Below are 23,423 nucleotides of genomic sequence, written 5' to 3' on the forward strand. Positions count from 1 at the left end.
TTAAATGTCCATTTGCCATTCAAAAATATTCATAATATGTTTTAAATATGCTGCAAATTATTCTCTTTTTATTTTTATTGTGGTGCATAAACAACATACCAAGGTAAAATAAACCTTATAATATTAATCGTGACATAAATTAATCCCTTCTTTTCCCCCACATATGTAGAAATTTGATAGTTGACCGTCGCAATATAACTAGCTATGAGGAATTCAAGTTTATATGCTTCAACTCTTTCTGTCCACCATTCTTCAAACGTAGACCAGTTCTATTATTGTGCTAGTAGTGTTCCTAAGTAAAAAGGTTCTAATCTGTGGGTATTTTAAATATTCATTTTAATGTAATGAGAATTCCATATGTAACTCTACAAACAATTTTAACCCCTGATCATCAAACAAATCTACTAAATACCTAGTCCCAGCTGGATGCCACGTGCCAAAATATGGAGATTTAAAGAAAAGAGGTATTTTGGGATTGTCAAGAAGTAAAGTATAAACATGCATTTCTGGGATTTGAAAAAAGTCCTTATGTCTTCCTCAATTTTAGTTAGAGCTCCGATTGTTTTCAGCCTAACTTTCTTGACAAATGTCTCATTATTAAACTTGGCCCTAAAGGTGATTGGATTATTATTAATTAATATTTTGCTAAGCCAGTTAATTGAGCTATGATCATAAAGCAGCTTGATTAGACTGCCAGTGCTTGCCCAGTACTGCAATCACCAGTAGGGGAGTGCCCAGCCTCCCCTCATTAAAGAAAGTTTTAGAAACGTAATTGTCCTTTGCTCCTTCTTCCCTCTCCAACAAAATTTGGATACCAACAAATCAAGCAGTTTAAAATATTTTTTAGGTACACAGAGAGGTAATGCCTGAAAAAGTATAAAATTTTAGGTAAAATATCCATTTTAACTAAGTAAATTGGCCCAGTTAGGGAGATGGGCAAATGCATCCACTTGGTCAGTAAAGATTGTACCTGCTGCAATAGAAAGATGTAATTATATTCAAAGCAGAGTCTTAGAGTGAGCACAATAGTAATGTCCAGATATCTAGCTCTGATGACCACTCCCGGGTCTAAGCTGGTAGCACCACCGCCAATACAAGCTACATTTTGTGAGAACTGATTTTCTAGCCGGATATCTTGCCAAACTGAAGGGCTTTTTGTTTGATAGTACACAAAACGGGGTAAAAATAGTGTGAAAATACCAAATCATCAGCAGCGTACACAGCGAGGGAAGATGCAAGAGATATGTTAGGATTGCTAGGGATATTGTTCCCTAGATATCTAATGCCTGGCTCCATATATTATGCATTCAAGATGAAAGTTGATATCCTTGTCAGATGCCACGTGTAATTGGAATAAGTGAGGCAAATTCTTGTTGTACGTGTATTCGAACCTTAGGTGTTTGGTATACAGCTCAAATAATTTTGATGAATTGTGGGCTAATATTAAATGCCACATATAAGTGGAATAAGTGAGGCAAATTTTGTTGTACATGTATTCTAGCCTTAGGTGTTTGGTATACAGCTCAAATCATTTTGATGAATTGTGGCCTAATATTTAATTCTTTTAAGAGTTTCCATTTAAATTTCCAAGATACCCTGTCGTATGCCTTTTCTGCATAGAGTAAAAGTATATTTAGTGGCTTCCCTAAAGTGTTGGCTCAATCTACTAATGTAGAAATAAGTCTGGTGTGAGAAGGGGTATCTTTGACAGGAATAAACCTGTGCTGCTCAGAGACCACTAACCTATGGGTAATTTTGTTAATCCATATAGCCAAAAGTTTAGTATAGATCTTAGAGTCAGCGTTGAGAAGTGATGTAGGACAATATGTATTACATTCCAGGAGGTCATAGACCTCCTGGACCTTCTACCATAAATTCAGCCTAAAGTATTTCATTACTGCTAGCATTCAGTTTAGGTGGCTCAAAAGCCCTTAAATAGTTGTCATAGCCATTCATATTGCTGCCCGCATCCTCCTAGTATAGTTCTGAATAATATCTTTCAAAGATTTAAAGAATTACAGAATGCTGGGTACATATCTCCCCTGTTGTATCTTTTATGTAAGTGATTATGGTTTTCCGAGTATCTAGCCAGCTTAGACAAGCAAGTAATTTTTCTGCCTTTTCTCCTAATTAAAAAATGTCAAATCGGGATTGGAAAACTCTTTTACTATGTTAGATAGCTATTAATGCAGTGATTCGGCCTCAAAGGCCCATTATCTGTACATATGTTCCTCGTGCTAAATCACAGCAAGAAATGATCAGAGCTATGTGAGTCTGAATTAGTCTATCCAGCAATCGTCTTGCAGACTCTTCTTCTCTTTCCGTTTTCAGTATTTGAGTAATGAAAGATTGTGAAATACCTCAAATAAAGGACTTCATGGTGTCCCATACTACAAATGGGTAAGGTGAGCCTTGATTAATTGAGATTGCGTTCGTTTATAGATATTGGATATAATGAACTGATTAGAAAATAGAAGCCGTGAATCTGAGTCTGGCAGGAAGCAGAAATTAGTTGGCTGATTAAACACAAATCAGTTAGAGAATATTGTTTGTCGGGTTTAGAGAAGAAAGTGTATCTTTCAACATTAGGGTTCCTATTCCTCCAGCCATCCACCAGATTCACCACCTCCATCATATTAAAAATCCTGTCTCGAGTTCCCTTCAACCGGCCTTCATGTGTAGCATTAGTAGTGCCCAGACTAGGATTTGGTGTGCAATTGAAGTCACCCATTTGATGCAAAATGTTCTTAAGTGAAAGTTAATGTAGTATACTTTTTAAAACTGTTTTGCCAAATTACAAATACATGATTTTAGCTAAATTTCCTTTTTAGTACAAAAGAATGCAATGATGAATTTGAGCTAAGATGTTATGGGGAAACAATGTTATTGTAAAAGATGTTTTTGAAAATTAATTTTTGTAAAACACGTTTTAAAAAACTATGTTATAAAATGCCAACCCAGCCAGGATTAGTATCGCACATATCCCTGCCACGCAGCCGGGTATGCTTCACTTCTGTGACTGCCACAACTACACACCAGAAAACTACGAAAATTAGTGGAATATGTACAATGCCCTAGAGCCACCCTGCACTGCCCTAGCTGCATTTTTTTTTAATGGTATGGCGGCGTTAAGGAGGCCTTTCTCCTGTGCTGTATTTACAAAGTGGAGCAATGCTTGCATTGCGCCACTTTGTAAAACTTTGCGCCACATGATGCCTGCGCCAGGCATCATGTATGCAAGGGGGTGTTCCAACGCAGGGAGGCCGATAAAAATGGCGCAGCAAAATTGAAAACATTCACTGTGCCATTTTTTATGGCATTTTTAATTCCTGCTCAGAGCCAGCGTTACAATGACACACCCATTTTAATCAAGGGGCCTCGCTGTGCTTTGCTGCACTAGCATCAACATTTATGACGCTAGTGCAGCAAAGTGCCACAGTATCGTCAACAATTTTGATGCTATTGTCCTAACGATCACCCTGGTGCACTGTATTGTAAAGGCTGAGCAGGGGCAACAAAAGAAAAGTGGTACATCGGGAGCGATGCGCCACTTTCTTGTAAATATGCCCCATAGATTGTTCTAGCTGGCAAATGTCAAGACAAATCTTCAATACATATTAAAAGTGTCAGTGAAATTCCCTCATCTATGTACATCCTCATCATGTCAACTTTACAAGCCCAGTATTGAAAGCCTATCTGCCACCTGCAACCACTTCCACTGCTGTTGCTCTGCTTACGCTACTCACTACTACTTGAGTGAGAGATAAAAATGTGACTGACCCACTAAAAATCCTGTCATCTAATAGCAAGCTCTATGATAATGAAGAAAACTAGAAGAATTTGTTGTTCAATCAGCCAGTCAATCTATGCCTTTGTGATATTTTGTTTACCAGGACCGAGGTGGCATGCTTCATCATATGGTCTGCATCTTAGTCAAGGATACATACTGGTTTCCTATCCACGGTTTGTTAAAAGCAGCAAAGTGTGACTCAATGGAAATAGCTTACCTCTGATGAGTTCTCATTGCCATCAATTACTCTTTGTCTCTGAAAAAAAGTAAATTAGTATAGGTTCAATTTCATAATTAGTGGCAATTAAAAAAATACAATATACGATGTATGTATATGTGTGTGTGCCTATATATATATGTATATATATTCACTGAAAAAAACAAAGGTTACAGAGACACTATAGTTAGGTTCTGAATTTGTTCGCCTAAAACCATAGAAATTCCGGAGTTATAGTTATGGTTAACTCAAGTAACTATAACTCGCACCCTAACGTAACTATAACTTGCACCCCCGCCATGCACAGTTTTCTCATCAATAATGCAAATGTTGCAGTAATAATATTAATGATGCCAGAGAAGGTGTCATCAGTGATGTTATAAGTGGAGTATTTAGCTGTGCATAACGTCCCTGTAACCTTTGTTTTTTTCAGTTAATTTCTATTGTTTTTTAGCACGCACATAAATATAATGAGTGCCACGCACGACCCTTGGTAATGTGCAGCGGGGGGTTGGCCTATGGCCATGCCCAGCGGCCAACCCTCCTTCATGCAACCTACTCCAAGTTGCGCATGTCCTTTGACCATGCATAGCATGAGGTTGGATGCAGTGGGTGTTTTTTTTTTCAATTTTTCTCTGAATCCGCAGATTCACAGCATGGAGCCGACAAAAAAAACAAAGATGAGGGGTTTGGGTCCTATGGGACCTGGATACCTGTATCCTGATCCCTTATATGTTTTTGCACTCTTTCTTTCCCACTCCCAGTCGATGAGACAAACAAAAGGATGTCCCCAACTTTTCTGTCTGGTTGCAGCCAGCCAATCATGGCCTTGCTTTTCCTCTGGATCTGCAGATCCGGACTCAGGTCCATAGATTCCAAGCCACAGAGTACCTGCGCCCCTATATATATATTTTTTTTCAACTCTAATATCTCAGAAACTACTGAATTGATTTACACCAAATCCCAAAAAGTGTGCTTTCTGGACCAAGAGCTAGCTTTCTGCTAAATTCAGGGTAATTTCGCCCAGTGGTTCAGCTGTTCAAAATCCCCGTGGGAAAATGCATGGGGAAAACAGCCCCCCTTTTTTTCTGGACCCTCGCTTGATAGATCACCCTAAAACTTTCAAGACGGCAGCTGAACAGACTGAAGTATAAGTTTGGAAAATGCTGTGAAGATTCGTCAAGGGGCGCCCAAGTTATTAGCAAAACAAAAACAATCTTCCAATGGAAACTATTTCCTAACTTTAACAACCTACTGGTGAATACCCGTAGTTAATATATGTATATATTACCTACTGGGGATAGCCAATAGGTAGTTGTAGTTAGGACCAACTTTTTACAATAACTTTGGCGCTGGTTGACTAAACTTTCCAAATATTTCAAAACTAATACCATTCAGTTTGGTGTGATTTGTCAAGCAGGAGGTGAGAAAGAAAGCAGGGGTCCCTAAGCACTTTTTAATCATTCTATGTCAATAGGATTTTTTTTATTTTTTTTAACACGACTACAGGCCAAACCAATGAACGGATTTACATCGAATTTGGGAGGAAGCTAGATCTTGGTCCATAAAGCACTCTTTTTGTGACTTGGTGGAAATCTGTGCAGTGGTTTTGAAGTAACTGACGGAAAAAGAAACATAGATATCTAGTGATGCGGATAACCCTCAAACCCTCGGCGGATCCAGGGCTAAAGCAAGGACCTGATTGGCCGGCCGCAACGTAACAGAAAAGCTGGGGCCACCACTGAAAAAAAGAACTGTTAGACCTGACAGCCATAGGGTGGTCATCCCCAACTTTTTGCCTGCCTCACTCCACTTTTCTGACACTGTTTTTGCTGGTTTTAGGACTCTGCACACTTTACCACTGCTAACCGGTGCTAAAGTACATAGGTTCTCTCCCTTAAACATGGTAACATTGGTTAATTCCCAATTGGCATATCTGATTTACTTGTAAGTCCCTAGTAAAGTTTCACTGCCACTTCGACTTGGCATTTAAAAAAACTTGCCAAGCCTTAAACTTCCCTTTTTCTACATACAAGTCACTCCTAAGGTAGGCCCTAGGTAACCCACATGGCAGGGTTCTATGTAGGTAAAAGGCAGGACATGTGCATGTGTGTTTTATATGTCCTGGTAGTGGAAAACTCCTAAATTTGTTTTCCGCTACTGTGAGGCCTGCTCCTTTCATAGGATAGCACTAGGGCTCCCCTCATATTTGTGTGGTAGATTCTGATTAGAAAGGGGAAACCAGGTCATTTTTAGTATGGCCAGGATGGTAATAGAACATCCTGCTTATTGGTGATGTTGGATTTTATATTACTATTTTAGAAATGCCACTTTTAGAAAGTTATAGCTGATGGTATCTACAATTCAAACAACACAAGGAGACTCCTCCGGGGAAAGAAGGCACTGGCCTAAACAAACATAATAATCAAAAGAAAGAAATTATTTGCTGCATTATTAAAAAGAAAGTAATCTCTCAGAGCCCTTGGATGGTTCTGTTCTATTGAAGCAAAACGTTTCCCTGTGTTGGTTGTGTGAATACTGCAATGTGCAAAACACTGTCAAATGATTTTCTAGTCAGATCTAGAAAATAAAAGGAATTTTCATTACTATCATGAGTAAACCTAAAATGGTGGTAAGTTCAGTTAAGCCAGTGTATAAAAGTATTCAACATATCTGTATCAACTCCCTGAATCATGACATCTGTCAGAAACTCCTACAGAGGGCCATGGGGCAAGAAGGCATTACAGGGCTCAACAGTTGTGGTTGAGACTTTTCACCCCAATGACCCAAGCCCCAGCCTACAATGGGCTCTGTGCAACTGGGTCAAGTATCCTTAAAGCACCTCACTGCCATCACTAGAGTGGGACGAGCCATCCAAGGCATCTGGGAGAGCAGGTAGGTGTAGGGACAACACAGGTTTGCAACTCAAAGTTCACCCAGCCACCCCAGTAGATAACTGTCAGCCCAATACTTGCGTTTATGAAAGTATTGATCTACTAACACAAAGTACAATATGGCATGAAACAAAATAAACAATGTACACAGTCTTAAAAAGGAAGGCATGCTAGTGTTACCCAGGTGAGCTCTTGAGACTTCTAGGATCATGGTTATTCCCCATTTAAGTGAAGTGACATCCAAGCTAGGGCCAGCTAGTGAGTTCAAGTGTCAGATGCTCAGAAGTTCTATGATAGCTTTGCAAAAGTCAATGTTTCCACATGCCATAGTGCATCTGTCAGAGCAAGATTTGCAAGGCCCTGATGGCCTGGAAGTCAGTCCTACCCCTCTCACTGGTGCAGTGATTAAGACCCCAGGAGCATGCCTGTGAGCCAGCAGTGAGCAGAAGTCCAGATGTTGTGGTCAGCTAGCAGATTTCCAAAATGCCCCTCAGGTTATGCAGTAAGTCTCTCTGCATCCAGTGACAGGTCTTGGGTGTTCCCAGATTTGGGGGTTTCAGTCATTGCTCTTTCCTTTGCGGATCGTGACCCACTTCTCCTTAATGGTTGCATGCTGGTTCAGGGGTGAAGGAACGTCTACTTCACCATGGGCCCTTCCTGAAATATGGGGTTATTTTCAGAGTACACAGTGTGAATGCCCCTACCACATTATGGTGCTACCTAGGGTAACGGCCCTGTGTTTTATATATCGCTTCACCATGGCAATGGCCTTCACTCTTCACCTTGGCCCCCATATGGCATACGTGGATCACGAGTGGCACAGACAAGTTACGGCTCTATCAAGTTCACAGCACTGCACGAGTTGGCAGTACTTATATTTACACAGTGCTGCACCAATGTTATTCTCTGCTGCTCCAACCTCTCCAACCTGGCAAACGAGGTGCGAAGTCTGTACAAGGGTAGATAGCCAAATCAGTTGAATGGTAATCTCCTTCTCCTCCAAGGGCCCTCTGGGCTTATTCAGAGAGAAGCTGGTGCTGTACACTTCTGGCAAATGTTTTTGATTCTACTGAGTGATGTCCCCTCACTCAGCATGGTAGGTTAGCAGACTCTCACTCCCCAGTCCTGGTCATAATAGGCAGAGAGGTTCTCCACACTACTGTACAGCTTCACTTTGACAATTTAGGATCCTTAAGGTCCCTTACATAGGTCAAGCACAAGCGTATGGACTACTGTATACTTTTAAGTATACTTAAAGTCCTTTCATTTGCTTGTTTCAGTGTCATTTAAAAAACCTTCCTTGCTAGTGGTCATTCATGCCTCTTTGTACCTCCTTTTCCTCTTTGGGCACAGGGACCAACTACTATAAAGTTAAGCGTTGTCCTTTTTATCTCTTCTTTAGGGGACTTTTTTTCTTTGTTTCCTGCTCGTGTTTGGCAAAGATTCCCTTTCCATTTGCAGGGCGTTCTTGGTCTCAGCTTAGCTTAGCTGTGAACAAGGCTGTAAATCAGGCTGTTATCTTGGTCACATTTGCTCTTCATAGGCTCTCTGCTGTGAGTTTGCGGTCCCAGAGAGTGAGGGCAGAGGCCCGCTTGTTTATTTCATACTTGTTTTAACTTTGCAATGCTAAAGTAGCCCAAAATCGATCTGAGGGCTTTACATGAGTACTAGCTACATTACACAAGGACATATTCATTTCTTGTAGGCACAGGGAGATTAAATGATGTTGAGCCAATGCCGTGACTTGAATCTGGGTCCTCAATTCCAAAGTTGGTAGCTCTAATCATTGTGCCACACCTTCTGCCTGTTCTACCAGGCCTCGCGGACATTCTCCCAAGGTCATGGCCATTAGTAACTCGGACAGTGATGCCTTGTTGCTAAATGACAACATGGTGCCTTCCATGTGAAGATGGAACATCTCTTCTTCCACCCTGTCTGGCGCCCGCTTCTCTCCGGAAGCACTGTATTGCTAGTTCAAAGACTGGGTTCTGTTAGACTTGGCATCATTGGCATGTCTCCCCTAACTTTTTCCCTCTACTTCCCAGGTTGTTTCTGTGTGTTGGACTCTGTTTTTGCTGTTTTGTTTCCTCTGGACACTTTTACCACTGCTGACCAGTGCTAAAGTGTAAGTGTTCGCTGTATATATTGTATGTGTACATTAGCTATCCATGATTGGCATATTTGATTTACCAGTAAGTCCCTGGGAAAGTACACCAGAGGTGCCCAGGACCAGTAAATCAAATGCTACGGGTGGGCCTGCAGCACTGGTTGTGCCACCAACATTAGTAGCCCTGTAAACATGGCTCCGACCTGCCATTGCAGTGTCGGTGAGTGCAGTTTTAAACTGCCAATTCGACTTGGCAAGTGTACTCACTTGTCAGGCCTAAACCTTCCCTTTTTATACATGTAAGGCAACCCTACGATATGCCCTAGGTAGCCCCATGGGCAGGGTGCAGTGTATGTTGATGGTGGGACATGTATTTATGTGTTTTACGTGCCCTGACAGTGAAATACTGCCAAATCGGTTTTCACTGTTGCAAGGCCTATCTCTCTCATAGGTTAACATAGGGGCTGCGTTTAAATATGATTAAAGCATAGATTCCCTTTGGGAGCAGATAGACATGTGGAGTTTGGGGTCTTGAACTCACAATTTAAAAATACATATTGTAGTGAAGTTGGTTTTTAGATTGTGTGTTTGAAAATGCCACTGTTAGAAAGTAAGCATTTTCTTGCTTAAACAATTCTGTGGCTCTGCTTGTTGGTGGATTCCCTGTCTGGGTCAGTTTGACAGTTAGGCTGTTTGCACCTCTCCTCTAGACAGTGACACAAAGGGAGCTCATGTCTAGCCTGCATATACTGATGGGCCAACTGGGCTGAGGGGAAGGGAGGAGTGGTCACTTACACCTGAAAGGGCTGTGCATGCCCTCACACAATGCAGTCTCCAACTGGTGTGTGTCTGAGGGATGGCCTGGGCAAGGCAGGATCTTGAAAACAACAGAGACTTTCCTTTGAAGAAGGCCTACTTCAAAGGCAGAAAGGGGTATAAGAAGAGCACCCAAACCCCCTGAAAATCAGATTACTTCTGGAACCAAGAGGAACCGCTGCCAAGGAGAAGAGCTGGAGAAGCTGGAGGAGAAGTACTGCCCCTTTGCCTGTGACTGTGCTTTGCTGGGTTGGTCTGCAGCAGCTGCTTCTGCCTGAGAGAGGGCAAAGAGTGACTTTTGTCTGACTTCCCACTGGTGAAGAATCTCCAAGGGCTGGAATTATGCTTGCCTCCTGTTGTTCAAGTCTCAAGGACGAACAAAGACTTCTCTCTGGCAGCGCTTTCTGCTGAGAGTCTTGCCTGGCAAGTGGTGCCCTAACCTGTCTCTGGGCCCTTGAAAGGTGCAGCTGGTGGAAGAGGACAGAAATCCACGCAAAGATTGCCGTGCCGGGAAACCTTTGACGCACCACCCACTTTGCAGCTGTAAAACGATGTGCCGCTGGCCTCGCGGCTAAAATCGACGCTCCACCTGCATCGTGGCTGGGAGATCGACATAACGTGGCTGGAGAAATGACGTGCAACACCTGCAGCGGCTGCTGTTAACAACGCAAGCCCCCAAGCTGTGCGTTTTCTTGACACTGTGCGACCGGATTTATAAGCAAATTCGCTGGGTGTGGAAAATGAACACAAAGCCTGCTCAGGCCTGAGGTGCCCGTCCGGATCGACGCATTGCTTTCTTGCGGGAGAGAAGAAACGATACATGCCGACCCGGCCAGAGGAGGTACGATGCATGCAGTCGCCTGCGAGTGAGAAATAGATGCATCGCTGGCCTTTTCTGATGCACACTCGCCTGTGCGGCTTTATTTTGACACTACCCAGGTACTTCTGTACGCTAACAATGTTCTCACTGTTTTCTAAAGGATTTAAGACTCTTTTGCTTTTTAAATTCATAACTTGACTTGTGTATGTTAGATTTTTGTCATTGTAGCCTTGTTTTGTTTAGATGGATATTATCTATTTTTCTAAAGCTGTGTTGTGTCATTTTATAGTGTTTTCACTGAGTTATTGTGTGTGTTGGTACAATAACTTTACACCTTGCTTCTGAAGTTAAGCCTGCCTGCTCGTGCCAAGTTACCAAGGGGTTCAGTGGGGTTAACTGAGGGTAATTCTTCTTTACCCCGACTACAGTGAGGGATCTTGCTTGGACAGGGGGGAACCTGACTGCCAACCAAAGACCCCATTTCTAACATTGGTGATCAGCTGTTGAGATTGGACTTGTATTTGTACTTGACATACCGGGATTGAGTGTACACTACTGTTTTCAGAGCAGACCATTACATGACCACATACTACTTGTCTTTGTGATTTTTGCTTTTTTCCCTTTTTTGGATTTTTTTCCTACTTCCATTTTGTGGCAATCCTTGATTGACTTTTGAACTCCATTTGGTAACTTGTTTTTCTGCCTTTGGAACTTTGCACTTTTAACCCTTCATCATTTCTCAATCTGGAGATGCATCAGCTGGAGCTGCCTTTGATTTAGGGAAACTGGAGAGCAATACATTTGCTCAGTTGAGGCAGTTCTGCAAAAACCTTGCTTGTCCCATTGGACATTAGATTGGTAGTCAATCCAGAGGCATTTAATTTAATTACTACATACACAGGTGCTGGGTATTCCCAGGATCAGTGGCCCGGCTCTTCTGAATCACTACTAGACACCACATTTATGCCATATTTCCTGAATTTAAGCTGCATTCTTACAGACATCCAGTGGCTGAGAGACGCGCCCCAGAAGTGTTGCTGTGCAGGGCCAGCCAGATTCCTCCACACTATGAAGTGTCGTCTGGATATAACGCCTAGTTACTGTGATGGGAATTTATGTTTATATGTTCGGAAAGGCAGGAATGCTGGTGTGGTCGAAGGGCTCACATTATGGGGGTCTGTGTGCTGGGAGAGATGCAGGAATGTATTGTTTTCCGTTCATTACTCAGTTTCCAATGCCACCTGCTGCTTATCTGGGCTGTTGTAATTTCAAGTGGAATCCATCCGATCCTCCGTGCAGACATTTGTTGGCAAAGATGGGTGCTAAACCATCCCACAGATATGTCTGGCAGTGATATGCACATATTTGCACCCCTCCCACTCACTGGACTGTCTGTGTTCCCTATCTGACATTGTGCTTCTTTATCAGCAGCAAATATAATTGCAATCTGTATTTGCCCAACTGGGTTCTTTGGCAGTGAAATAAACAGGCTAGTGTTTTGTCACCTTTTCAAACTTTACACTGACGTGGGGTAAATGGCTTGATATCACCTGGTCATCCAGGTTTGTGAGGGCGCTAAATGTTGCTTTCTGTGTTTTTTAGCATGGTGCATCTGCTGAAATGCTGCGTCGCTTCCACCACAGACAGAAGAGAGAGGACACTGCTGTATGTTCATGGTCTGTGCGGTGATCTGTTCAATGTACATTTATCTGCTGCTGCATTTATTCCATACTTGTTTCTGTCTTTGCAACTCTCTGGTGTGGTGCTTCACAGCGTGATAAACAGCCCTTTTTGCAAATCACTGGTGTCGCGTTTTACAGCGCGATAAACAGCCCTTTAATTTGGCCCATATTTATAATTTTTTAGCGCCGCATTTGCGGCATTTTTTGACGCAAAAGCGGCGCAAATTTACAAAATGCAATTGCATTTTGTAAGTTTGCGCCGTTTTTGCGTCAAAAAGCGGCGCAACTGCGGCGCAAAAAAAGTATAAATATGGCAAGTGTCTAGCAGCCACTTTTAGTAGGAGGCCCCAGGCCCTCAGTGCAAAGCTGCTGAAGGTAACCATGCCAGAAAGCTGAGCCCAGGATCAGTATTGTAAACGAGGTCACGTCGGGGCCGTGCTTTCATCTGCACACGCTGGAGTCTTGCCTGCGACATTCTGCAGATGTGGCCACGTATTGTGCACACGTGTACGCCAAGGCCACGACATCAGCCCGAGACACCGGGTTTCAGGGTCTTGGGAGATGACAATAAAGCAACCAAACCCTTTTCACTGGTATCTGCTGCTGGGCTGTCCAACTAAGAGCTACTCTTTCGCCCAATGTCGGCAGGGCACCGTATACTGCCTTCTTATTTCACGATGTGAGCATTCTCGGGCTTGGTCTTCAGCTGAAACAATAAGAAGGAAGCACCCGAGAGCCAGGAGTTGTAAACAAAAAAACATCCGGAACTGGATATATGATGCCCTCCTAGCATGGAGCTGTACTGCAACCCTGTCCAGCAGTGTAAATGCGCGTGTTTGTTTTCCCATAATCCAACCAATCAATGTGAAATAACCTCTTATTTTACAGATAGCGCTGCAGCGGGGACTTCAAAGCAGCTGGGGCTACGTTTAAGCAAGACTCTTATTTAGCGCCCTCTGTAGCTCCGAGTTGCAGCAGTGGCCCCGAGGCTGGTGCTGCCTGTTAAACATAGTACTGGCTCAAACTTAGATCTGAAGACAGCGGCCTTGTAGATATTGTAGAGGCACTATTAATTGGCCTATATGTTCTCTTAGTATGATTTATTTTATATATGCTTCAGGTCATTTTATGTCATCACGCCATGCCAAGGAAAACTGTTGCAGTCAAAACTCTGGAAACATAAAGTAGTAATGTAGGAAAGTCCTCCTTTTTTGCCTGATCACCCCCACTCTTTTTGGATAGGTACTGGTGGTTACTGACTCTTGGCTGTGCCCTGGGTACTGCTAACCAGTCCCAGGGCCTGTGCTCTGTGTAAAATGGATATGCAAATTAGGCTAATTATAATTGGCTAAGTTAACCTACCTATAAGTCCCTAGTATATGGTAGGGCATGTAGGTTTAGGGACCACAGCATAGGTGGTGCACACCTAGGTGCACTGCTGAGGTGCCCAGTGTCATTTTAAAAGCAAGCCTGCCTTGCTGGCTGCTTTTAAAATAAAGTTATATGCAAATTCGACTTTGGAATTAAAGGTACTTCCAAAGTCTTAAACTACCTTATTTTTACATATAAGTCACCCCTAAGGTGTGCCCTATGTGCCCCTAGGGCTGGGTGCCATGTAACTATAAGCAGGGACTTTATAAAAATAGATTTATAAGCCCTGGTGAGGTAAAAACAGCCAAATTCGTTTTTCCCTCATTGAAGTAAATGGCCTTCATAGGCTAGAATGGGCAGACTTTATTTTAAATTTTAAAGTCTCCTTAAATGTTACATACCAAGAATTTGGTATCAAATTAATTGTTGTAATAAATCCCACAACTTCCAGTTGTGGGATTTAATATAACTTGTTCAGGTAAAATGTTTAGACTTTACCTAAAAAGTTGCCAATTTCAGCTCTGCATTGTTTTTGCTGCTGTGCTCTGATTGGCCAGCCTGCAGCAGCTTCTGCCAGGCTGCCTTGATGAGGTGTGAAGTGGCCTGGCTTCACACAAAGGAATGTGCTTGGGGGAGAGAATCTCCCCTCAGCAGATGGTGAGGCAGGAAGGGGGAGGGCTGCCAAACTGGTCTTCAAAGGCAGAGAAGGACATCTGGAGCACCCAGCAACACCCCCACATCCTGCAACCCCAGACAGCTAGGTGCCCCCTTGATTAGATTAGGAGAGGGCAGGAGAGGGGTGTGTTTATGATTTTTAGCCACACCAGTGGGTGGGCTCAGCCAGATGTAACCTCCAAAAATCAGATTCATCCATGTTGGATTTTTAGAGACTGTTGCTTTCTGGGATGGATTTTTGCCACACTTCCCAGGAAGTGGTCATCACAGGGGGACGACCCTGTCCCTGATTGGAGAACCAGGGCCCCCCTGCTTTTCACCCAGGAGCAAGGATAAAACTGGCAGACCTGCCCCCACACCTCAGATCCCCACCAAATTTCAAGAAGAAGGAACTAAAGGAGAAGAAGGACTGCCCTGCTGGACCCCTGGCCTGCACCTGGAACCTGCACTCAGAAGGACTGCACCAGCTGCACACTTGGGCTTCACCACAAGAAGGACTTTGCCTGGCTTCAACTGGTTCAAGGAGGGACTCCCTGTTTGCTACAGGTGAAAAATTGCTATCCAGAGTCCCCTGCACCAACTCCTGAAAAAGTGACCAGCTGACCACTGTCCAGTGGCCAAAAAGGAGTTTGCGCCAGGTACATTCTGGGAGTTAAAGTCCGCACCCCCCAAGGACCATCACAGAACTTCTGGACCCTTGGGGTGAGCTGTGGACCCCAAAAGAACCTTAAAAGAACATCTGGGTGAAGCCCCAGAAGTTTGGAAAAGATTTGAGAATTTTTGAAAAAAAGCTCCAGAGAGGGACCGACCCGCCGCGGAAATTGTACCCGGCTTGCCTCAACCGCGACCCGGCCTGACTTCGTGGTTCGTCCCGGTAAAGAAAAACATCCGAAAAAGAGACTAAGTCCGAAGGTAAAAAGTTGACCGGGACCTCATAGCCATCGTATCCGAGAAGGGCTCCACGGACGTCGGATCAAGATCCAGGTTCATCTCGAAAAAACGACTAAGTCCGAAGGTAAAAATCACCACCGAGGAAACCCACATCGCGTATCCGGACAAGGGCTCCAGGAGGTCGGATTCAACTGGCAGGTTCGTCCCGGTGAAGAAAAACTTCAAAATAAAGACTAAGTCAGAAGGTAACTTTTTAACCGAGGCCTCCCACGACTTGTAGCCGAGCAGGGCTCCATCGCGGTCGGCCTGAAACTTTGACTTTGCCCCGGTCCTGGTGCAACCAGATGACCCGATTGGCGCTTTTTGTTTCTAAGCGCTAGAAAAATAATAATTCTTTAAAAATTCATATCTCCGGTTCCCCTGAACCGATTTTAATCGTTTTTGTGTCATTTTAAAGATAAAAATAAAAACTATTTTTATAAATTGGTTTTGGATTTTTAAACTGTTTCCTGTGTTTTATTTGATTACTGTTTTGTGATATTTGAATGCTTTACACACTGTCTCCTAAGTTAAGCCTTGACGCTCGTTGCCAAGCTACCAAGGGTTGAGCTGGGATTAATTTACTGAGACCTAACTGTACCTAGGTGGAGGTTAGTGGCTTGTTGCTAGGTGTAGGTACCTACCTGCCATTACCAATAACCCATTTTCCAACAAGTAACACATACTCTTCCACATTGTTCAGTATTCTCAATGCTCTCTTTAGCAAATGATGGATATAATTTAAATGCGCACTTTGGCCTTAACTGTGATAGTTTGTGTTTGCCGCATTTGGTAGCAAAATGTACTGGATGTGCATGTGGGGATGGGACTTATATGATGCAACTCAAGGAACAAAGCAGCAGTTCTGAGCTTCTCTACACACCATTGGAACAGTATGAACACCTGGCCAGTGCTTTACACAAATACTTAATTGATGCATAATGTAGGACAAGGGCATTTCTTAACAGTTCTGAATGTCTTAAAGTGTTTTTGTGAGTGAGACTTGATCTTTTCACAAAGTGCTGATCGTGTTGGACCCATCCGTATACCCCACATGCTTGCTCTACATTTGTTTATGTTGTCACTTAGCTAGCCTCAACTGCAAACGGTGTAGTAATGACCGTAGAGCACAAGTCCACAACACTCCCTATCAAGGTGGAAGCGTGGAGAGCACACTTCAGTTCTAATTATATATAGGTTTATTTGCTTTAAGCATCAAAACCTTTAGAACAAAGTGAGACATACAAACATGATTAGGTTACATTAAAATGATCACACATTTAAGAAATTTTAGAAGAGCGACACCTTTACCTTTTATTGAGGATTTCCAGTAACCTTTCAGTGTCGAGAACAGTTGATTTGAATACTAGAACGGTTCAAAAACAGTCTCCTTAGGTACCTCTAAATGTAACAGAATTTCATACTCAGTCAAACAGGAACAACACCAGGCCTTTCTGGGCACACCTAATGAGGCAGCCATATTGAGGCTATAAAAGTTTAGATAAACACACTAGAAAGGGTTGTATCTCTAGGGTATCACAGCCAGTCTGAATGAATAAGGCAAAAACACTCCCATGATGGTGGCTTTGTTGTGTCCTTTGTTCTACAGTGACAGGCCTGGGAGGGTTGCTGTAGCACCTGGCATACATCCACTACACTCCAAACCAAAACACTTAGGTAAAAGACATTGGCACTCGTTATGACATTGGCGGCAACTACTGCCGACCGCCACGGCGACGGCCACCAACATACCGCAGCCGTGGCTACCAGCCATCTACTCATATCATGACCGTCGACGGTATACCGCCAAACTATGAAGATTAAAATAAGGCGGTTCGGCAAATGTCATAGGAATGCCCTGGAATCAGAAGGCAATGGGCCTAAAGCCCAAACAGAGTTAAATATTGATGATATTGGAAGGTACAATAAAGTAAACAGACAAGAAGTGAAAGAAAATTATAATTCTTTCTCCCTGTGCTTTTTTGTTCACGATCTAAGTGTTTAACTCTTTCCAAGTAGAGGACAACAACACACATTCCTTTCCAGGCTCTTTTCTATTTCGATAAATAGTCTTTTGTAATGTCTTTACATATGGATGCCAATTTTGGACAATGCTTTATAGTTGCACTGGTGGAAGATGGCCAAGGGGCTGCAAGGCTCTTCCAAGCAAATAAGTCCCTCAATGTTGCTCTTTCCTGTCATCACCTGCTACCGCTCCTGCCTCAACACAGCAACTCCTAGCAATACTGGTTTAGCTTGGAATCCCATCAGGCCCACATACTGAACATGGATGTTGTGTGCAATCCCAATCAGTGGTGTTACAAAGGCCCCCGCAGCCCCAGTAGTGCTGGGGGGCCTCCAAGCTCCAGGGGGCCCCCTCAGCACAGCACAATGTGCCCAGGTGGCAGGTCCCTGACTGGGTCCAGAGGGGAAGGGCCCCCCTCCAGGGACTTTGCAGAGGACCCCTTCAAGTTTTGTTATGCCACTGATCCCAGTAGTTTCCCCACTGCCATTGAGGCCATGACTTGCTGATTTGAGGTACAGCAGTTCTACATATGGGGCCAGATGTAGCAAAATTAGATTTTGCGACTCGGTGCGACTCGCAATTTCCGAGCCGCAAAACCATATGCAGTATGGTGTCTCAGACGCCTTCTGCGAGTCGCTATGGGGTCGCAAAGACCCACCTCATTAATATTAATGAGGTGGGTAGCATTTTGCGACCCCATAGCGAGTCCCTGCACTCACAGGGATGGTGGCCTGCTGAAGACAGCAGACCTCCATGTCTGTGACTGCTTTTTAAATAAAGCATTTTTTAAAATTTTATTTTGCAGCCTGTTTTCCTTAAAGGAAAACGAGTTGCAAAATAAAAAAAATAACGAAACCATTTGGTTTCGGTTTTTCAGAGTAGGCAGTGGTCCATTGGACCACTGCCTGCTCTGAAAAATCCTTTTTGGCAACATTCACAAAGGGGAAGGGGTCCCATGGGGACCCCTTCCCTTTTGCGAATGGGTTACCACCAGTGTGACACTGGTGGTAACTGCGAATTGCTTTCGCAGTCACAAAGCAATTTAGCATAGCGATGCGAGTCGCAAATAGGAAGGGAACACCCCTTCCTATTTGCGAGTCGCATTCACAATTTGCGAGTCGGTACCGACTCGCAAATTGTGAATGAGCATCGCAAACGGCATTTTGCATGGTGCAAACTGCGATTTTCGCAGTTTGCACCATGCAAAATGCTTGCTACATCTGGCCCATGGTTCTCTGGTGTGAGTTATGATGCAGTCACCTCTCAATCCTCATGGTGTCACACCTACTGCTATTACAATCTCAGAAGGCCTATATAATGTTTAGAGGGTAAGAATAGTGATACAATTAGCTCTCCACCACTATAGAGGCTACGAATACCACACAAGGGGACCCAGCAGGCCTACATACTAAAAGGGGACGAAGGAGGCTGATTTTATCTCTACTGTAGGGCCTGACATAACATTTATCATTTATTACATATGAACTTGGTTTGTCAAATTGTTATATCTTAACTTGATGTATTCTCAGAAGTCCAGTTAAACTCATGACCCAGTTAGTTGTACTGGAGGGTAAGATGTTTTACAAATGTGCTAGGCATACTAAAGAGAACATTTCCTTTTTTTCACCGGCTTCAACAACAGACTAGCTTCTCATGTTTATTGTTTGCTTGGTGGCAGTGAAGTAGAATAGCAGTATTTGTCCTAATTATCAAGGCCTCAGCAGCCAAAGCAAGTAGCAAACAGGTAGGCAATCTATGTACGCTGGTAATAAATATCAGTTGTGTCTTTGGAGTAAAGCCCATAATTTAACATTTAAAACTATTACACTTTCTAGCAATGTCTACCACCTGTTGTTTTAAGTAAACAAAGGCAAGGATATGAATTCAATACTACACAAATATTTCTCACCCTAGCTGACATTCAATGAACATAAAACCTACTCACTAACCATACCATGTTCTTCATCACACAGCATAACCTTCTTTGTCACCACATACCATGCCTCTTCGGCGCCTCCCTTCTCCAATGTGAGGAACACCTTTCAGCCTCTAGCCTAAGTGAACAGTCCTGTTACATCTACAAAGTTGAGTCTAACTCTGTTGACCTCATCAGGAATCTCACCCAGGGAATGTACCTCTACCAGGTTCCAAGAGCGCCTGTGACTGTTTAACATTACCTTGTAGCTAAGCTCAACATATTGTCATTCGCTTTTGATTGTCTAAGTCAATGGTTCCCAACCTTTTGACTTCTGTGGACCCCCACTTTACCACTACTGGAACCCGAGGACCCCCACTGAATTATTATTGTAATACAGGGACCCCTCACTGAGTCATTACTGTAAGCTGGGGACCTATTCTGTTATTATTTAATTCTCTAAGCAGTTGCGGACCTCCTGAGGAAGCTTCGCGGACCCCCAGGGATCCCCGGACCACAGGTTGGGAACCACTGGTCTAAGTGATACAAGCTGTCAGTTCACATCCTGCTCAGAAAAATATTGACCTTCAAATCTAGGAATCGGTCATAAGATAGCTGACTGACTTTGGTCAACATAAGTAAACAAAAGAAATAGACTCCTTATTGGTAAGACCTGAAAATGACATACCCAATGTATTAGCTGTACCTCTAATTGACGTAACCAAATATGAATGGTATTTGATCAGACTGAGGTGACAAAATCTTGCCACAATTCTTACTTTTTGTCTGTTTCACCAAGATGGTGGCTTGTGACCTTTGCCTCACCAATAAATAGAAGAACTGCCGAACAAGGGACCAATTATATTTCTACAGCTCACCATCTCTTCATGGCAGCAAAGATGCTTTTTTCATTGTCTGTGAGAGCAAGGTAATTTACTAACAAAAAATCAAGTAAAAATCATATGTACATTACTTCACATTAGAGATGGCTCCGTGACAATAAAATGTAATTTTCAAATACATTTGCAAACACTTGAAAAGCTCTGTGACAGACTAATTTTTGTGGGGGTGAAATGTTTGAACAATGTTAACCTCAGATTTACATAAAATAGGAAACACCGAAATACACCCATCATAATCTGAAACAAATTAACATTGAAACCGTAAACCTTGTCTTTGTGTTAAATTCTAAGCAGATTTATGGCTTTATAGTTAAAGGTTCATAATACAGAAAACGATTTTAAGCGAGAAAAGACATGAGGAAACTTAATCTGCAAAAATTAGTTTACTGCAGGTCACTGAATGGTCAACCTGTGGAGCTAGATTCACAAAAAAGTCAGAAGTGTTTTCCATAGGGTTCCTCCTGCACTTGGAGTAAATTTTGACTTTTTTAGTGCTTTGAATGGAGAGCTCCCCAGCTGCTACTGATAGAGCAGAGGTTCTGCTTCTCAGCCGTGGTCCTCTGAACCCACGTTCGATCCCGCAGCCGTGTTCTGCTGGCCCTTGTCTCCAACTGCGTGACTCTTGTAATTTTGACCTGTGTTATATTTGTGTTCGCATAATCTTTATTTGTGTTTTACCTGTATTATCTGTATTTTGTTCCTCGTTATTGTGTTCCTCTGTTCTGCCTTAGTATAAACTGTATTTGCGTTTTATTTATATATTCTGTATTTTGTTCCCCCTCATTTTGTTCCTCAGCTCTGCTTTGGCATAAACCGTATTTGTGTTTTATCTGGATAATCTGTTGTTTTGTTCCTGGTTGTTTTGTTCCTCCGTTCTGTCTTTGTATTTTGGCTTGTATACCACTCCCACCTTTGGTGCCTTTTCCTGCCTCCCTGCTAGCTTTTCCCCCTCCCAGGACTACTTATAGGGTGCTGTATGGCTGTGCACAGTGGGTGCGCCCCTGGCGTGCTGAAGGCATGCCAAGGGGAAGCTCGTCTGCACCTGCCTGTGCTTGGACTTCGCCTAGCGCCAGGAACCCTGGCTCCTTCATCATCCAGTTACTCCAGAGCAAGACTCATCTCACTCAACAACCGACCACCCATCAGGATGTGGTGTCTTGCCTTCCCTCATACCTCAGGCAGAACCTACACCTGCTCCATTGCCAGTTCTCCAGCTTACCAGTGCACCCCACTGAATGACCAACTCCAACCACCATGTCCACTCATCAACTAAAATGCATACTACTAAATATCCACTTCCTGGACAGGCACACCACCAAGATATGGGACACCATCAACACCCTTCCATCTGACCTGGTCTTCCTCACAAAAACCTGGCTTTTGTGCTGACTCGGCACCCGACATCGCGAAGCCTTACCAGAGGGCTACAAGTCCGACCTCTGCGACTGCATCAACAAGTACAGAGGAGGCATCGCCATAGTCCACAAAGAATCAATCCTCTGCACAATCATGGAAGACACAAGCAAGACAATCATGGTGCACTTCAACTTCTAAATCAAATTCAACAATAAGAATACCATCAGACACTCCTGCCTACAAACCCCCAGGACCTTGCCCCAACTTCTGCGAAGACACCCACACCACCAATCTCCGGGACAACATGAAATTCATTGACCTCTACAGGGTAGTCACATACCACATGGACAACGCTGGACAAACCCTTGACCTCACCCTCACCTCAGGCAACGGATTCAAATACATTCACACCACCAAGTTCAACTGGACTTACCATGCCATCGTCCATTTCAACTACCATTTCAACTACCTCCTCACATCAAACCGAACACCCAAACCCCCTTCCACACCACATGGTAGCTGGAACAAGATATCAGAGAACCAATGGACTGACACCCTCAACTCCTACCGACTGGACACCACCCACTAGTCACCTGATCCCACCCTGGGCATTGATAGAGATCTCAAACATATCACCACTTAGATATCACTCTGCGCAGATATTGTCGCCCCCACCAAACCAGTCGCCCCCACCAAGCCCATCAAACCCAACAAAACATCCAAACAAGCAAGTTGCTACAGATCGGATCTCTGCACTGAAAATGGCAACTGGAAACAACTTGAAAGGAAATGCTGCCACTCCAAACTCCCCAACAACCACACTGCACTCAAGGGAGCTCTCAACTGCTACCACAGACCCATAAAAAAGACCAGAAAGCATGCCTTGGCCACCCACATTCAAGAAACCGCGAACAGCAGCAAGGATTACTTCACTATTGTCAAGGAGTTTGCCAATCCTTCAGCACTAGAGAACACTATCCACCCCATGCAGGAACTTTATGACTCCCTTGCCACCTACTTTCATAACAAAACCACCACCATCAACAGGAACTTTGCACCCCAGCCCACTGCAGCAGACACTATCAACCTCCTCAACACCCTAGACACCCCTCAGAAGCAGGGACTCCACAACTGGAATCAGCTCGCCACCCAGAAAACCACTGAAATCATGGAATCCATCCACTCAGGATCCCCCACAGATTCACGCCCACATCACATGTTTAACCTTGGCAGCAGCAGCATTGGCAACAGACTCACAGACATCCGCAACCTATCCATCAGCACAGCCACCTACCCTGACGACACAAGAAGCGCCTCCTCAAGACGCCCTCCCCCAACCCCAACAACCACAAAAACTAGACCAATCTTCATGCTCCTTTTCCCAGTGAAGGTACTACAGAAATCCATTAACCAGTAACTCACAACATATCTAGAAGATAACATCCTCCTGGATTCATCTCAGTCCGGACTCTACCCCACTCAAAGGAATGAAACTGTCCTGGTCGCTGCTACAGATGATATCAGAATCCTCTTACACCAAGGACACCCTCATTCTCCTTGACCTCTCTGTGGCCATTTCGATACAATCTGTCACCACACTCTGCTCAAAAGACACCATAAGATTGACATCCAAGAAGACGCCCATAAATGGGTTGCCTCTATCTCTCCAACCGGACACAGGCTACCCACCTTCCTTCACTCTCCTCCTAACTCCAGCTCATCATCAGGCGGTGTCCCCAAAGATCTTTCCTCAGCCCCACCCTATTCAACACCTACATGCCCCCTTGGTCAACATTGTAAGAAACCCTGGACTGAACATCATCTCCTATGCAGACAACATGCAACTGCTCCTCTCGCTAACCGAAGAGAAAACCAAGGCCAAGATCAACTTCCAACTCTGCATGAGCTGCATAGCCGACTGG

General features: G+C 43.7%; 1 protein-coding gene across 1 annotated transcript in view; it reads right to left on the minus strand.

Moving 5' to 3' along the window:
* STK39 (serine/threonine kinase 39) overlaps nt 1-23,423 on the minus strand; it is a 1,706,935-nt gene that overhangs the window by 560,399 nt on the left and 1,123,113 nt on the right. Inside the window, exon 12 of the mRNA XM_069225277.1 lies at nt 4,008-4,046. Within this exon, the coding sequence (XP_069081378.1) occupies nt 4,008-4,046 (39 nt within the window). The remainder of the gene's footprint in view (nt 1-4,007; nt 4,047-23,423) is intronic.

Source organism: Pleurodeles waltl, chromosome 3_1, assembly GCF_031143425.1.
Source record: "Pleurodeles waltl isolate 20211129_DDA chromosome 3_1, aPleWal1.hap1.20221129, whole genome shotgun sequence".
In the NCBI taxonomy this organism is placed as follows: domain Eukaryota; kingdom Metazoa; phylum Chordata; class Amphibia; order Caudata; family Salamandridae; genus Pleurodeles; species Pleurodeles waltl.